The sequence below is a fragment of the Diplotaxodon limnothrissa genome, linkage group LG6, assembly GCF_057381915.1.
Source record: "Diplotaxodon limnothrissa isolate DT_005_m linkage group LG6, D_limnothrissa_male_GT1.1, whole genome shotgun sequence".
Classification (NCBI taxonomy): domain Eukaryota; kingdom Metazoa; phylum Chordata; class Actinopteri; order Cichliformes; family Cichlidae; genus Diplotaxodon; species Diplotaxodon limnothrissa.
Window position 1 is genome coordinate 4163216 of NC_140601.1, and position 16733 is coordinate 4179948.

Here is a 16733-nt window from a genome sequence, read left to right on the forward strand (position 1 = left end):
ACTGCACCCTCTCCACTGGAGCTCCATTGATGATAATGGGCTTGTAGTCTCTGTGCTGACCCCTTCTGAAGTCCACCACCAGCTCCTTGGTCTTGCTGACGTTCAGCTGGAGGTGGTTGTCCTGGCACCACGATGCCAGATTCTTCACTTCATCCATGTAGGCCGTCTCATCGTTGTTGGAGATGGCACCCAACACCACTGTGTCGTCAGCAAACTTCACAATGGTGTTGGAGCCATGGGTGGCCACACAGTCTGAAGTGTAGAGGGAGTAGAGCAGTGGCGAGAGGACACATCCCTGAGGTGCTCCTGTGTTGATGGTGATGCTGTTGGAGAAGCACCTGCCCACCCTCACCACCTGAGTTCTGCCAGTGAGGAAGTCCAACACCCATGCACACAGACGGCTGTTAAGTCCCAGATCCCTGAGCTTTGTGAACAGTCTGCAGGGCACTATTGTGTTAAACGCTGAACTGTAATCAACAAACAGCATTCGCACATAGTTACCCTGTTTCTTGTCCACGTGGCTGAGTGTGGTGTGTAGGACGTGGGCGATGGCATCCTCTGTGGATCTGTTGGATCTGTAGGCGAACTGCAGCGGATCTATGGTGTCTGGGATGGAGGAGGAGATGATGTTCTTCAGCAGCCTCTCAAACACCTTCATTACTACCGAGGTCAGTGCAACTGGCCGGTAATCGTTCAGAGATGAGGGTTTGCTGTTCTTGGGCACAGGGATGATGGTGGATCTTTTGAAGCATGTGGGGACCACAGACTTCGCCAGGGACTCGTTGAAGATGTAAGTGAACACACCTGCTAGCTGGTCAGCACAGCAGCGCAGCAGACGGCCGGTGATGCCATCTGGCCCCGCCGCTTTCCTTGTGTTCACTCTCCTCAGTGCCGCTCGGACGTCATGCTCTGCGATGCTGGTCACCGGTCTCTCGCTGATGACGTCACTGTCCTCGGTAGCCAGGCGGTAGATAGCATTAGCCGCCTGGTTAACCTCGAAACGGGCGTAGAACCGATTCAGCTCGTTGGTGAATGCAGAGTCGGCGTTGATCGGCGCAGTGTCCCTGGCTTTGTAGTCCGTAATGGTGCGTAGTCCGTGCCACATACTCCGTGGCATACTGTCGCCCAATAAGCCAATACTCCTGGGTGCTACACACTACAGTTTACGCTACACACCTACTTACTGGTTTTGTCGCATCAGTCTGTGTCTCTGAGTTAACTTGTGTTTCTCCTACAGCTCCGGACCGCTAAAAATGCGCGTGCTCTTAGTGAGCTCGTTCCCGGCTCGTAACCAGCGCGTTCTGCCGTCAAGGGCGATCATTGGTTAAATGTGATCATGTGACTGATGCAAGCCAGATCCTTTTATTTAGCAAAACTGTGATTACTAGTTAAATATTATTGTTGAGGGGCACAGACAGGACTCCGCACACACACACACATACATAAAAAAAAAAAATAAGAATTTTTTTTAAAAAAGTTGCCTCAACAAAAGGGCACCTTGGGTACCCATCAGGAAAGGGGCGGGTGCTCAAGCCCCTCTAGCCCCCCCCCCCCCCCCCCCTCTGCACGTGCCTGCGCTGCACATAGTTGCCTTTGCGCAGCAGCCTGTGGACACAACCCACGGGGAACTGGAGCCCGGCACGGGATGAAGCTCTGGCTTTGCCTCTGGTTTTGCTTTTTTTTTTTTTTCCCAGGCAAATGGATTTTATTATAAAAAGAAATGCAGTTACGTTTCTCATGTTTCCTGTAAAGACTGAATTTGAAAGCTTTGAAAGTATTTAAATGTCTCCTGTTGAAGTGAAACACCTTTTTTATTGTTGTTCTACATTTTATGGACATGCAGCTTCAAAACAATGTGTTAACATTAACTTTTACAAAATACTGTACAGTTTCTCCAGCACTTCTTTCCAAAACACAAAACTTGAGTGAATGTGGGATTTTATATTTTACTGAGCAGCTGCTCTAGTAGAGTCCTTGGGGAGAGTTTAGGGGAATCTGCCGGGACTGAAAAGGTCACTGTCCCAAGAAGGAAGCCATGGGATCATCTGGCCTGCTGCGTTTCATGCGGAAGGCCTCCATCTCCTCCTCAGTGGGCGCCTTTACTTCAAACAAGCTGTTGTACGGCCTCTTCCTCTCATCCAGCTGCATTAGCATCTCCACCTGCTTCACCCGCTTTTCCTCTGCTTCTAGAGCCTTCTTCAGCTTTTCCTTCTTCTTCTCCTCATCCTCCGAATCACTGCTGTCGGAGTCGCGCTTCTTGTTCTTTTTGTTCTTCTTCTTCTCTTTCATCTTATCTTGATGCATTTCTAGCAGAGTCTTGGGCTGTTCCTCCTCCTGTGGCTCAGTTATTGCCTCTTCAAATGGAGTGCACTCTGAGTTGTTAATTCCAATTCCAGCTGATCCTGTGCAGTAACTCTGTTTGACCATGGAGTGGCAACACTTGTACCCCCAGAAGCCGTCTTTCCAGTAGGAACTCCAAATACAAGTGTGGTTGTTGATGAGCACGTCCTCCTCATATTTGGAGCGAGCGACAGCCTTTTCGAGTCCTTTCAGCACAGCGCCGTGACGCGAATACTCCACGTAGTCCTCCGTCTGGGCCAACAGCAACTCCCGCGGTGGTGCATCCAAATGCTCCTGGCCTCCATACTTCTCCAGGATGCTCTCCCTCTGTTCTTCTTTGAAGTCCTCCTTCTTGACCTTGAAGGAACGATGTAGCAGCTCCAGTTTGGTGGGGTCAGCCTGCAGATGCACCTCGGAGCCTTTCTCATAAGCCTCCCAGGCAAACAATTGTGTTTGAGCCATGGAAATTGTGGCTCCACTGTAGCGAACAAAGTTGTCTCCAGCGTACCCCACTTCATCAGGGTTCTTGCCAGTGTTGGAGTACGGGTTCTCTCTCATTGCTCGCGTCTTTGGATCGTAGTACGCTGAATTTGGATCCAGATTTCTCAAGTATTTAGCTGTGTCTTCTCTGATACGCAGATTCCTGACAGTGATTCGTCTCTTGGAGTCAAAGTTCTGACCGGGCATGTCGATGTCATCTGCATATTTGTCTTCATCCTCATCTTCACTGTCATGTTCCCGCTCAGTCTGGTCCAGTTTTCCCGAGGCCAACTCATCCTGAAGTTTCTGTGCTTTCAGTGTCCTCTTGGCCAGATCTACTTTGGCGTACTCTTCAACAATGCGCTGATGTTCCTCGGGGTCGTAGCCATTCCAGCGATCACGCTTTCCATCATAGTCCATGGTGAGCTGGATCTGAGCGTGTTCATTTGGAGCAATCCCTGTTCCTGTGAATTTGGCACCAACTTTTCTGGGTGGCTCCAAGCAGTCTTTCTTCTTGTGTGTCATGGCACCACAGTTTTCACAAGCCCCTTTACGGAACTTAGTTGCAACTGCACTCTCCTGCACTCCTCTCTTGTACCACTCTCCAATTGCAGAGTACTGCTTCTCATTCTCACTCTGTGGTCTTTGATGCTTTAGTGTGGGCCTTTTTGATGGGTCGATGTACCACGGCACTGATGAAATGTACTGTGGGATGTGGGGGTTTATGTCCTTTCCCTCCTCGTCCACCTCAGCTGGAGCGTTTCCCAGCTTTCTCTGCTCCTCCAGCTCCTTCTTCTTCCTCCAATCCTCTCTGGTCATCTTCTCGGTTTTGCCACGCCCACTCATTTTGAACCTTCTCTTCGCAGTGTCAACACTCAAAGGAAATGTGGCCCGATCGGCACCGAGCCTGGCTTTTATTTCCGCAGAGCGCGGGCGGCTTCGTCACACACGCAGACAGGCTCGCGGCAGCGCGCCTTTTCAAAGCACCTTCCTCCAATGAGCACACCTAGGCGGGGCGGTGCTACTCTGAGCAGTGCTGAGCACCACGTGGAGCCCCTCACCAATCACGAGCCGCAGCGGCACCGCGTCACGGCCAGTCACACACTTTAAGAGCGGCGAGTCTCCTCCGCTTGTTACATTTTCTGTTTTAAACGCAGGAAAGTTAAAGATAGAAAGAATGGCAAGAACCAAGCAGACCGCTCGCAAATCCACTGGCGGCAAAGCCCCCAGGAAGCAGCTGGCCACCAAGGCCGCTCGTAAGAGCGCCCCGGCCACCGGAGGCGTCAAGAAGCCTCACCGTTACAGGCCCGGCACCGTGGCTCTGCGCGAGATCCGCCGTTACCAGAAGTCCACCGGGCTGCTCATTCGCAAGCTGCCCTTCCAGCGCCTGGTCCGTGAGATCGCTCAGGATTTCAAGACCGACTTGCGCTTCCAGAGCTCCGCTGTCATGGCTCTGCAGGAGGCCAGCGAGGCTTACCTGGTCGGACTCTTCGAGGACACCAACCTGTGCGCCATCCACGCCAAGAGGGTCACCATCATGCCCAAAGACATTCAGCTGGCTCGCCGCATCCGCGGAGAGAGGGCTTACAGTTTTTTCTGAATGCTTAAACCCTAACTGTGATTCCTGTAGCACAATTTCTAAAACTATTCAGACTTATAGCAAAACCACTCACTGAGTTTGCAAAACTAAAAGCACAAAAACTGCTTTGCATTCAGTTTGCAATTTTGTAACACACACTTTGCAAAACTGTAGGCACAATTCACTGCACAACACTCAATTACCAAATTTCCAACACACTCCTAGCAAAAGTATACACATGTATGGCTATCATTAACACTAATTTGCCAACTGTCTGGCACACTTTCACATGTGAAAACTGTTTTAGATAATTAGTCCACTTTGCAATCAGCCTAAGCACTATAAACAGGCCACAGGTAAGCTGTCTATGTGGAGTACAATGGAAGGAGCAGTAAGAGTAATATACACAGTGCAGAAATGCTTGCACTAAGTCGTGTACTTGCGCGCCACAGAATAAGAATGAAGCAAATTTACAGAGTTCCTTTCGAGAGAAACACAGAACGTGTAAAGCAACTGCGATATGACTACGTGCAGGTAAGCTAGTGTCATTGGTTCTGAATTTGGAGGTGCATACTGTAGTGCTGTGCATGGGCCTGATGTGTTGCATTTGTTTTGTCTTGTCCAGAGAGTGATGGAACTAGAAGCAGATGCAATGGGACATGAGCTACTTTTTGTAGATGAGGCCGGTTTTAACCTCAGTAAAACCAGGAGACGTGGCAGGAACATTATTGGACACCGTGCCATCATCAATGTCCCAGGACAACGTGGTGGTAACATAACCATGTGTGCAGCTATAAGCCAAAATGGTGTTGTTCACCATCATGCAACCATAGGCCCATACAACACTGCACACATTATTGCATTCCTGGACACCTTGCATGACATGCTCACTGTTCAGAGACCAGAGCAGACCCGATATGTCATCATATGGGACAATGTTAGTTTCCATAGGGCTGCTTTGGTCCGCAACTGGTTTACAGACCAACCATCCTTCATGGCACTCAACCTCCCTCCATACTCTCCATTCTTGAATCCCATCGAGGAGTTCTTCTCTGCCTGGCGCTGGAAAGTGTATGACCGTCATCCTCATCAACAGGTAGCCCTTTTACAGGCAATGGAGGAGGCATGTGGAGATATTGACCAGGCATCATGTCAGGCCTGGATACAGCATTCAAGGAGATATTTTCCCCGGTGCCTTGGACTGGAGGATATCGCAGGCGACGTGGCCGGACCCAGAAAGACGACATGATGTAGGCTGATTGTCTGTGTGGTGTGTGTGGTTTTTTTTTTTTTTTTTTTTTCCCCTTTTATTTGTGGAATTCCTATTTTGTGTTCTGACTTTGTCTTGGTTTTGATGAGTGTTAATAAACACCAATACTTGACGTTTGGATCCTTGTATGTTTACATGACACTATGACAAGGTGTGACCTCAAATTGACATCTGTACACAGAGAAAGCAAAAGCCAGATGTGTTTTGTATTCATACCATCGGTGTGCAGTTGGCGCATTGTGTGCTTAGTAGATGATGGCTTGTGTGTACTGTTTGATACGGAAACACCATTTTTACGAAGGTGTGAAGAGTTAATCTAGCTGTGTTTGCTTTTGCAAGAGAACTACAATGTTTTGATTATTGGGTGACAGGTTTTCTTATTTGTGTGAAGAGTTTTGCAAAATTAGCCAATAGTTACAAAAAAATGTGCTTAAGCAATCAGAAAAAACTGTAAATGTCATCATCATCACTCTGAAAACGCCAGCATGGTGTGAAGATAACAAAGCTCACTGCCCCAAAGAAACACTGCTGCTGCTGAGGCCCAATTCACTACTGTAGACTGTAGTCACATCTTAAGCATTTTCTAGCTTTCAGTCTGTGTCTCCCTAAATCCTCCATATTTGCCATACAGAGCACTACATTTACTGCTCATTTAATACAAATGACCGTTCCAACAAATGAGGAAACGATCACACAGACCACTTCTTTGTTAGACGCGCGCCTGTTGTAGCACAATTCATAGATTTCCTCCAACGCAATGTCCGGCCCACTGTGCAGCTCAGCCAATGAGAGCCGAGGGCCTGCGCAGTGATATTAGCATACAGGCTGTATAAAAGGAGCTGCTCTCTGTTACACAGCTCATTCGTTGCTGCAGAGTATCGAAGGAACAAAATGCCTGAACCCGCGAAGTCCGCGCCCAAGAAGGGCTCTAAGAAAGCCGTGACCAAGACCGCCGGCAAGGGCGGCAAGAAGAAGAGAAAGACCAGGAAGGAGAGCTACGCCATCTACGTGTACAAGGTGCTGAAGCAGGTCCACCCCGACACCGGGATCTCCTCCAAGGCCATGAGCATCATGAACTCGTTTGTCAACGACATCTTCGAGCGCATCGCTGCCGAGTCCTCTCGCCTGGCCCACTACAACAAACGCTCCACCATCACGTCCAGGGAGATCCAGACCGCAGTGCGCCTGCTGCTCCCCGGTGAGCTGGCCAAGCACGCCGTGTCTGAGGGCACCAAGGCCGTCACCAAGTACACCAGCTCCAAGTAAACTGATCCTGCTGTCAGTCAACCCAACGGCTCTTTTCAGAGCCACCCACTCTGTCCTGAAGAGCATACGTTCTACCTTCAAACGTGCAGTTACTATGTTGCCAACTACTGCAATCGCGGAAATGCTTCTTTGTCACTAGGTGCTATTGATCCGCTACATTGACCCAGACTCAGGAAATGTCGTGTGTGTGTGTGTGTGTGTGTGTGTGTGTGTGTGTTGTGGAACGATGACAAAGTAACTACAAATACAACATTAATGCCACTTTATGTTTGACAGTCTTTCAGTGCATTTCAATGGCTCCCCTGTGGGCGGCGCCTCTGCTGCATTTCCTGCAGGACTGAGAGGAGGAGAGCCACCTCTGTCCCCAAAGCCACTCTGCTTTTTAACTCCAGCCCTTAAGACCATTTCCCACACCTGTAAACATGAACTACTCTACGCTCTTTTTGTGCTGCCACTTTATTCACTTTTAGTCACTTAGTTATTTATTCACCTATTCAGTCACTTTAATTTTAAAACTGTGTATATGCTGTGTATTTATTATCTCATTCTTATTGCCTGTTTATGCCCTGTCCTTGTCTTCAATGTCGTGCTGCTCCATTGTATCTTATTTGCCCCTTGGGGATAAGGGCTGATTATTATATTATTTTTTTTACATATATATTCTGATTTCCAAATACATTCAATACAAAGCAAATTCCAAAGAACAAATTGAAAACAGTACTGAACACAAATGTTGCTCTGGCCAGTTAACTCATTTTGACAGTTCCTTTACGGTGTGTGAAATGGAAGTGTTTTGTGTGTTGTTGTTGTTGTTTTTTTTTTTTTTGTCCTCTGATATCCAAAGTTTGTCATTTCACAAAAAATTTGCATAGCAGAATCCAAAGAAGCAGTAAACTTAAAATTTAGTATCAATTTGTCTGTATCGTTCTGATCTGGGGTTGCGCCGTTTTTCTTATGTTGTACATTTGCACTTTATGTGGTCCTGTGTTGATTGTCCTATGTAGCACCACGGTCTTGGAAGAACGCTGACTTGCTTCACTGTGTACTGTAGCACTGCACATGGTTGAAATAACAAAGCCACTTGACTTGATGTGCTCGTAAACACTATAATCACTAGTGATGTGCGATACCACTGATTTCCTTTCCGATCCGATAACGAGTAATATTCAGGGTGGTATCGACGATACTGATCCGATACTTTGTACAAAAACGTATTTTATTTATTGTATCTCAAATTATAGCGTCATAATGATTACAGGACATAAGATTACTTGTTCTTATCACTTAATAATGCAGAGTTCATCATATAGAAATAAAAAAACTAAAGTTGTGCCTATTTGAATCTAATTCATAATTTGGTGGCTCCGTAGCCACCTTTCTATATGCCTTTAGATAGTACAACTATTATAGCAAGTGCTATGAATAAGATATATCTATCTGCTTAGCACTTTTATTTTTTATGTTTAGTTAAGTGTTGTCTTACAGTGTGTTTTGCACTAAGTACCGAAGCAATTTCCTAATGTTGTAAACCTGCTCAACATTAGGAAATAAAACCCATTCTGATTCTGATTCAGAGGTGAATTTTGGTCATCTCAGTCTCTCACTAAACGCTCTTCTGTGACTGGTCAAGCACACGATGGGAGGGTGGGAGGTATTGTGCAGCATTTTACTTATCTTGGACAACAATCTGTGGTTACATTTTTTTAGTGGGTGGACGAATAATAGAATCCTCCAGAAAAAGGAGCACAGATATACTGGGCATAATTAAATGCACTGTACTAGATTAGACTGAGGTCGCTATCCAGGACATAAGATAAGCTTTATTAGTCCCAGAGCTGGGAAATTCACCTTGTTACAGCAGCAACGTGGACAGAGCAGGATTAAATAAATGCCAAAAAAATAACAGCAATATTACTCTGATTAAATAAATGAAATAGATATAAAAATACGTTTGACTAGTAGCGACAAAAAGAGAATGTTTAATAGTGAGATGTTGGATGTTTTTTAGCAGGTATTGAGTATTGCACATTGAGATACTTAGTGATCAGTTGGTGGATGTGTGTATTCACGTGTTCATTCGCTGTTGTTGTTTATAGTAGAGTCGGTAACTGTAGCTGGAAGGAAACGGACTGATGCAGACTAAGAGATCAGGGCCAAAGTGTGGAAGTGAGCTGCCGTAAGGTGACTAACTAATGGTGATTTCTGATATACAACAACGTGAGTGAAACTCGAGGCCGCTGTGCTTTGGTTAGAAGTGAGCAGCTCTCACAGACGTCTCGCTGCTCCGTGGGCGTCCAGCTGCATCGGTGTGTTTGCTGGGAGTTCGCGGCGTCACTTTGTCCCACAGCTGCGCTCACCAGATGCTGCTTTTAAGTCAGAGTGCGCGAACGAACATGTGTCTGAGCTGGAAAAGGGCTTTTCACGGAGCTGTGCTGCGGCTCCTTTGTTTTAGGAAAGAAAAGAGCGCAAAAAGCCGCCGAGCAGCGCTGAGCTCCGCACTGAGTCGCTGAGCTTTGGAGGCTCCACAAAGCAAGAGCAGAGAGCACCAGAGCCCGACACGAGGCCTGCCCGAGGAGACACGAGTCCGCTGTGGACTGCTCCACTGTCGGCCTGCAGTGCTGCTCACACACTCACTTTGAGCTCTTTGATCCCGAGACACGAAACACAAACGGAAGCATTGCGTGGCGCACGCGAGAGCGGCGCGCGCTACATTCACTCTCCACGGTTCTCATGGTGCGTTTAAGTGCAGTGTGACGTTTCCGAGTTGCCATCACTGCACCGTGACTCGATCAGAAGGAAAGAGGAAAATGTCAGAGGAAGCACCCGCACCTGCTGCTGCCGCCGCCCCGGCCAAGGCGGCCAAGAAGAAGACGACGGCTTCCAAGCCGAAGAAGGTGGGCCCCAGCGTGGGCGAGTTGATCGTGAAAGCCGTGGCCGCTTCCAAGGAGCGCAGCGGCGTGTCCACAGCCGCTCTCAAGAAGGCTCTGGCTGCCGGAGGCTACGATGTGGACAAGAACAAGGCCCGCGTCAAGACCGCCATCAAGAGCCTGGTGGCCAAGGGCACTCTGGTGCAGACCAAGGGCACCGGGGCCTCCGGATCCTTCAAGATGAACAAGAAGGCTACCGAGAGCAAAGCCAAGAAGCCCGCAAAGAAAGCCGCTCCCAAAGCCAAGAAGCCGGCAGCAGCCGCTAAAAAGTCCCCCAAGAAGCCAGCGGCAGCCAAGAAGCCCGCAGCAGCTAAGAAGTCCCCCAAGAAGGCCAAGAAGCCCGCTGTGGCGGCCAAAAAGCCCAGCAAGAGCCCCAAGAAGGCGGCAGCCAAGAGCCCCAAGAAGGTCACCAAGAAGCCTCCCGCAGCCAAGAAAGCCCCCGCCAAGAAGGCCGCCAAACCCAAAGCCAAGAAGGCGGCCACAGCAGCCAAGAAGAAGTGAGCTGCCAACACTCTCGCACTCAACAACGGCTCTTCTCAGAGCCACCACAGCAACACGCCAGAGCTCCTTCCTCACAATCACGCAACATTCTCTTATTCACAATAATAGCATTATTGTCAAAGCAAGATAAGATACTTTTTGGGTTTGTTTTTTTTCTCATAACACTTGCAGCTTGTATTACTATCATGGCTCACATTTCACAATCAGAAAGTGAACAGAGCAGGAGGGACAGAGAGAAAGAGAGCCAGGGACAAAGTTTATTCATGCAGGTCCATATGACAGAGAATATGCATCTTCTTTTTATTTTCATATTATAATTTATATTTAATTGTGTTGTGGTTTGCAGTGTTTTGTGTTGTTTCACTTTAAATTTGTAAAAGGAAAAAGCTGAAAATTTAAATAGTTAAAAGTTGAAATGTGAATAGTTGGATTTTATTATAGTTGATTTATTACATTTCATGTGGAGTGAATAAATAAAAGTATATTTACAGTGGCCCCTACAGACAAAACACGTAAAAACTCCAAAACACCTACAAAAGACAACACAAGTGCTCCAGGATGCTAGGGGCAGTGTTGAACTTTTGTTGAACTATTTTTACATTAGTAATTCATTGTGCATAATTTTATATTATTGTTAATAATAAATTAAAACAACCTGAAGATCTGGTTGGGAGGCGAAAGAACCCCCCACACACACACGAGAATAAGGTAATACTACATTTCCATATACACGAGGATGTTTGCTCAGAAAGAAGTGTGTGGCTCTGAAAAGAGCCTTTGTTTATTGGTTTCGTGCGTGAAGCAGAGGCTTTGGCATTTACTTGGCCTTGACAGGCTTCTCGGTCTTCTTGGGCAGCAGCACGGCCTGGATGTTGGGCAGCACACCACCCTGGGCGATGGTGACTCCGCCAAGGAGCTTGTTGAGCTCCTCGTCGTTGCGCACAGCCAGCTGCAGGTGACGTGGGATAATACGAGTCTTCTTGTTGTCGCGGGCTGCGTTGCCAGCCAGCTCGAGGATCTCAGCGGTCAGGTACTCGAGCACAGCTGCCAGGTAGACGGGGGCGCCGGCACCCACGCGCTGCGCATAGTTGCCTTTGCGCAGCAGCCTGTGGACGCGACCCACGGGGAACTGGAGCCCGGCACGGGATGAACGGGTCTTAGCCTTAGCTCTGGCTTTGCCTCCGGTTTTGCCACGCCCACTCATTTTGAACCTTCTCTTCGCAGTGTCAACACTCAAAGGAAATGTGGCCCGATCGGCGCCGAGCCTGGCTTATATTTCCGCAGAGCGCGGGCGGCTTCGTCACACACCAATCGCAGACAGGCTCGCGGCAGCGCGCCTTTTCAAAGCACCTTCCTCCAATGAGCAGCGCACACTTAGGCGGGGCGGGGCTCCTCTGAGCGGTGCTGAGCATCACGCGGAGCCCCTCACCAATCACGAGCCGCAGCGGCACCGCGTCACAGCCAGTCACACACTTTAAGAGCGGCGAGTCTCCTCCGCTTGTTACATTTTCTGTTTTAAACGCAGGAAAGTTAAAGAGAGAAAGAATGGCAAGAACCAAGCAGACCGCTCGCAAATCCACTGGCGGCAAAGCCCCCAGGAAGCAGCTGGCCACTAAGGCCGCTCGTAAGAGCGCCCCGGCCACCGGAGGCGTCAAGAAACCTCACCGTTACAGGCCCGGCACCGTGGCTCTGCGCGAGATCCGCCGTTACCAGAAGTCCACCGAGCTGCTCATTCGCAAGCTGCCCTTCCAGCGCCTGGTCCGCGAGATCGCTCAGGATTTCAAGACCGACTTGCGCTTCCAGAGCTCAGCTGTCATGGCTCTGCAGGAGGCCAGCGAGGCTTACCTGGTCGGACTCTTCGAGGACACAAACCTGTGCGCCATCCACGCCAAGAGGGTCACCATCATGCCCAAAGACATTCAACTGGCTCGCCGCATCCGCGGAGAGAGGGCTTAAGCTGTCTGCACGCCCTCCTACAAACAACGGCTCTTTTCAGAGCCAACACACTCACACAGAGAGCGCGCTCCTTTCTTACAATAACATTAACCTCATACAAGACAGTACAAGACAGTTTTTTTTTTTTTTTTTTTTTTTTTATATAATAGAAGCCATATGCTTGGCATGAAGGTGGCATCCAGTAACTTGATCTAAGCACCAGTACTTCCAATTCTTTCCTGCTACACATAAGTTTACATTACTTACAGTAGAAGAAGACTGTGACACCCCTGCTCTAAAGTACCTTTAGAGTTGTTTAAATTGGCTATAAACTATGAATGTACATAACAATAAGCCTAACATGGATCAGATATTTTTCACAGTTCATGTTCAGTTCACAGGTGCGGTTGTTTTTTTTTTTTTTTTTTCACTCCCCAAAGATGTATAAAAAACTAACAATTTAACACAATTCTTTGAACTAACTTTGAGCATGGAAACACAGCATCGTCATGTTCCGCTGGCGTTGATCCAATACCTAGGCCACATCGCTGATGTTGCATTGAAGCTGACTTTTGGGAACTCTGTTAAACTAATCTCACTGCACAAACTGTGTTCAGACTTTGACACTAACATTGATAACATACAGAAAAATTATACTGTGAAGCTGTCCAGATCAGTCCAGTCAAGTAGAGATCATAGATATAGCGCCCCCAGAGAATGACTCGCTGCCACTTTCAAGTCAGAAACTATAGTATTGACATTCTGAATAATCTGTTGCGATCATCTGTGAATGCTATTGCATGTACTAAAGCCACTTCTAAAACTACATTGATTCTGGAAGTATGGAAGTTCTGGTATTCAGAGTTTCAAGGTAAAACCTCATTAACAACCTATTTGATCTGGGGACAACTAATAATATTTCATGGCATGACCTTCCCCCCTTTTCTGGCTCTGTTGGAGGCACCACTGGTTATTGGCCTTTAATAAAGATATTAACTGGATATAAACTGTTGGATTGTCTCTGTGACACATGTAGTACTCAATCTCATATCGTGTGTAGTACACAGCTACTTATGGGGCGCCGTTTGTAAAGTGAAACATGCTGAAATTAACGGCAACATTTTTCCACATTTCGCTCAAAACCTTACAAAAACATATTTTTTCGAGTAATTTTTACAACATTTAGTAAAATATTTGTAACTTTTCATCAAATGTTAAATATTAAATCTAAATGTTAACTATTAAATCTAAATATATTTAAATCTAAATGTTAAATGTTAAATCTAAATATTATATTTAAATCTAAATGTTAAATCTTAATCTAAATGTTAAATGTTAAACCTAAATGTTTAGGCTAATATGCAAATTTATTGTACGGATCAACGGAAATACCAAAATAAAAGCTTCCCGAAAACCTCCGGTGCAACATTGTGTCTGTTCTCCTCCTCACTTCTCCCCGCCATGTGCTGCTTCACTTCTTGCCTACGAGCATGTCCAGCGATTTTGCTGGACATGTGCTGCAGCGATTGTGAAGTGGAGACTGCAGCTGCTAAGAGTGCACTACTGCTGAACCTTTGGATGGCCGACAAAACGGATCTTCCGATGTTTTCAGCTAAATCGCCGGACGTGCTTTCTCATGGTCGGGTTATGGCTGAATTCCAGTGGAATGACGGTCCCGCCATAATAGACGTTCCAGCCATGTGTTCCAGCCCTAAACCTAACCTTATCCCTAACTATAACCTTATTCATAACCTTTACTAGCAGTTAAATGACGTAAAATAGTGTTTTCCAAATCGATCTTTAGAAAATGAACGAACATGTGTAGATTGAGCTCTCCTTTTTCCGATGCTATAATTTAGGAACGTGTTGGGTACCCAAAAGCATAACATGTTGACAATTTGTCACCTAGAGAAAATTATTACGCTTTGGGAGTGAGAACGTGTCTGACCACTACCGGCACACTTTTGCACTGGAGGTTTTCGGAAAGCTTTTATTTTGGTATTTCCGCGGATCCGTGCAATAAATTTGCATGTTAGCCTAAACATTTAGATTTAACATTTAGATTTAAATATAATATTTAGATTTAACATTTAGATTGAATATTTAACATTTAGATTTAACATTTAAAATTCTGTTTTAAATATGAAAAGTTACAAATATTTTACTAAATGTTGTAAAAAATTACTTGTTTTTGAGCTAAATGTGGAAAAATGTTGCCGTTAATTTCAGCATGTTTCACTTTACAAACGGCGCCCCATAGCTACTGCACCCCAGGCACAGTCATGCTGTTCCTCGTTTCCGCCAAAGGCCAGTAGATGGCCGTAGTTTCAAGCACTCCTGTTTTCTTTTACGTCCTCAAATCAGATGTAAATTCAGGAGTCCGTCAAGCAACGACTCACATTTGTTTCTGAACAGCCAAAATGAGTGGACTTTGCTCGTTCAGAGAAGAAATTATAACCATGAGTGGAAGAGGCAAAGGAGGTTTTGTCGCCTGAGTTTATCCCTTCCCTTCTGCTTGTAGCCCTTGTGTTCTTGAACATGCCCCCTTATGTGCCTTTGCCCTATGCCTCTAAATTTGGCAACCTATGGGTAAGGTTGAAATATGGTGGAAGTAACGATCCACCCTCCCGCGATTATGTGGCGGAGGAACTCCTTTTCCAATCTTCTTGGGTAAATCCCCAGGACATCTATTCTTTCATTTCATTACCCAATAGAAGAGAGTTTGAGCTGTGCTTCCTTCAAGAAGCCCCCTTACGACGGTTCTTGGAAATTCATCATACCAACTTAAATCACCCGAAGTGGAAGGAATGGTCTGTAGAATCTCCAGTCCAGCTAGAAGTCACAACAATTGTGGTGAAATTTTGGACAGGGAGAGTTCCAGACCAAGACATTGAGCTCTATCTACAAAGGTACTGTGAAGTCTTGCAACCTCCTGTGAAGCCGGTTGACAAATTCTGCTTATGGTACGGAGTAAGAAAATTCAAAGTACGAATGCGGAGAGATGGAGCAGGTCATATTGTTTTCATCCCTAACTCCATCTCTTTGGGCCCTTTTAATGGGCGTGTCATATATCCTGGACAGGCAAACAGATGTTTCGTCTGCCAAGCTTTAGACCACCAAGTAAGAGACTGTCCTACCTTTAAGTGCTGGAAATGCGGGGAGTTGGGTCATAAAGCTAAAGAATGCCAAAATGACAGCGAGTGTTCTCTATGCGGACTGAAGGGACACACCTTCTTTAAATGTCCCAAATCCTTTGCTAATATAACTAAAGCTTCCCAGCAGCCCTCCACGGGTGCTTTTCGCACGAACCTTCCAACCATCTCAGCGCTGTCAGTGGCTTCAAATCCAGCCCCGCTACAGGAAAGGCCCGCACATGGAAATGTGTCCTTGATAAATCCATTGGCTGTCTCAGATGCTGCCTCAGGACAAGAACCAGGCAGTCGTAACACAACAAATCTTCCGAGAGTAACGGAGCCGCAGACACACAATAACAACATAAAAGAGGATTTGACGCTTTCAAGACAACCCGAAGAAATGGCAGTTGGAGGTGGAGAGGAACCGGGAGACCAATCCTTCTCACAAACCTCTGATGTGGAATGTGAGAGCGATGACGAGCGAAGAGAAAGCGAGGAAGAAAATTCATCTGAAAGCTATCTAAGTGCAAGTGATAGTGAAGAATCACCCATTTCGACTCCTGTGGAGATTTCTCCTACAGATGATCCTGCAGGACAAGATGATGTGGATCCACAAATAGGGATCTTTCTTAACAAACAGCATCCTGCGATGGAGGAATTGGTCAATGAAACAACGACAGGAGGAAGGAAAAGAAGTGTCTCGATGGCGTCTTATGGCAGAGATAAGAGAAAAGACGATCGATCCAGCCCTCCGCAAGGTAATGTTGAATCCACAATGTTCCCTCCCTCTACTGAATAACCCTCCTACTACATAAATATGAGCATTCTTAAAATAATAACATGGAATGTTAGAGGGTTACAATCAGAAAGACTAAGGAAGAAGAAAGTGCTTTTTCTGCAAAAACTGGACTATGACATATTATGCCTACAAGAATTAAGATTGAAAACCAAGGAAGATATTGAAGAACTGATTAAATTATGGGGTCCAAGCCACTCAGTAGTCTCAATAGGGGAAGATAGTGCAGACGGGGTGGGCTTTTTCTTCAAAAACACTCATGTGAACATCATAAAGAAAAGAGATATAATACCAGGACGGCTTTTACTTGTTGATTGCCATTATGGTGGTCAAAAATTTCGGTTAATTAATGTGTATACCGCACCAGAAAGAACAAAGAAAATGCAATTACTAAAGAAAATGAGACATTTGTTGGAATGTGGGTTTAATACTGTTCTATGTGGGGATTTTAATATGGTTACGGAAGAGAATGATAGGATTGCTAGTACGATTTTCAAAGAGTCCA

The 16733-nt window shown here is 46.3% G+C and overlaps 5 protein-coding genes and 2 pseudogenes across 5 annotated transcripts; 5 read left to right on the plus strand and 2 right to left on the minus strand.

Moving 5' to 3' along the window:
* Positions 1 to 1898: 1898 nt before the first annotated feature.
* On the minus strand, positions 1899 to 3666 carry LOC146629933 (pre-mRNA-splicing factor SLU7 pseudogene; annotated as a pseudogene).
* A 331-nt stretch (positions 3667 to 3997) lies between these two features.
* Positions 3998 to 4420, plus strand: LOC146629934 (histone H3-like). Its single transcript, XM_085356712.1, has one exon. The coding sequence runs from the start codon at positions 3998 to 4000 to the stop codon at positions 4418 to 4420; it is 423 nt and encodes a 140-aa protein (XP_085212838.1).
* Positions 4421 to 4858: 438 nt separating this feature from the next.
* Positions 4859 to 5648, plus strand: LOC146629935 (uncharacterized). Its single transcript, XM_085355386.1, has 2 exons — positions 4859 to 4933; positions 5025 to 5648. The coding sequence occupies exons 1-2, from the start codon at positions 4859 to 4861 to the stop codon at positions 5646 to 5648; spliced, it is 699 nt and encodes a 232-aa protein (XP_085211512.1).
* Positions 5649 to 6543: 895 nt separating this feature from the next.
* Positions 6544 to 7111, plus strand: LOC146629936 (histone H2B). Its single transcript, XM_085356715.1, has one exon. The coding sequence runs from the start codon at positions 6561 to 6563 to the stop codon at positions 6933 to 6935; it is 375 nt and encodes a 124-aa protein (XP_085212841.1). The 5' UTR covers positions 6544 to 6560; the 3' UTR covers positions 6936 to 7111.
* A 2631-nt stretch (positions 7112 to 9742) lies between these two features.
* On the plus strand, positions 9743 to 10363 carry LOC146629937 (histone H1 pseudogene; annotated as a pseudogene).
* Positions 10364 to 11160: 797 nt separating this feature from the next.
* Positions 11161 to 11596, minus strand: LOC146629938 (histone H2A). The gene has a single exon (XM_085356719.1). The coding sequence runs from the start codon at positions 11565 to 11567 to the stop codon at positions 11181 to 11183; it is 387 nt and encodes a 128-aa protein (XP_085212845.1). The 5' UTR covers positions 11568 to 11596; the 3' UTR covers positions 11161 to 11180.
* Positions 11597 to 11908: 312 nt separating this feature from the next.
* On the plus strand, positions 11909 to 12319 carry LOC146629939 (histone H3). Its single transcript, XM_085356714.1, has one exon. The coding sequence runs from the start codon at positions 11909 to 11911 to the stop codon at positions 12317 to 12319; it is 411 nt and encodes a 136-aa protein (XP_085212840.1).
* Positions 12320 to 16733: the final 4414 nt, after the last annotated feature.

Coding starts and splice junctions, on each gene's coding strand:
- LOC146629934 (XM_085356712.1), top strand. CDS start 3,998: ATGGCAAGAACCAAGCAGACCGCTCGCAAATCCACTGGCGGCAAAGCC.
- LOC146629935 (XM_085355386.1), top strand. CDS start 4,859: ATGAAGCAAATTTACAGAGTTCCTTTCGAGAGAAACACAGAACGTGTA. Junction 4,934..5,024: donor TGCGATATGACTACGTGCAG/GTAAGCTAGTGT, acceptor TGTCTTGTCCAG/AGAGTGATGGAACTAGAAGC.
- LOC146629936 (XM_085356715.1), top strand. CDS start 6,561: ATGCCTGAACCCGCGAAGTCCGCGCCCAAGAAGGGCTCTAAGAAAGCC.
- LOC146629938 (XM_085356719.1), bottom strand. CDS start 11,567: ATGAGTGGGCGTGGCAAAACCGGAGGCAAAGCCAGAGCTAAGGCTAAG.
- LOC146629939 (XM_085356714.1), top strand. CDS start 11,909: ATGGCAAGAACCAAGCAGACCGCTCGCAAATCCACTGGCGGCAAAGCC.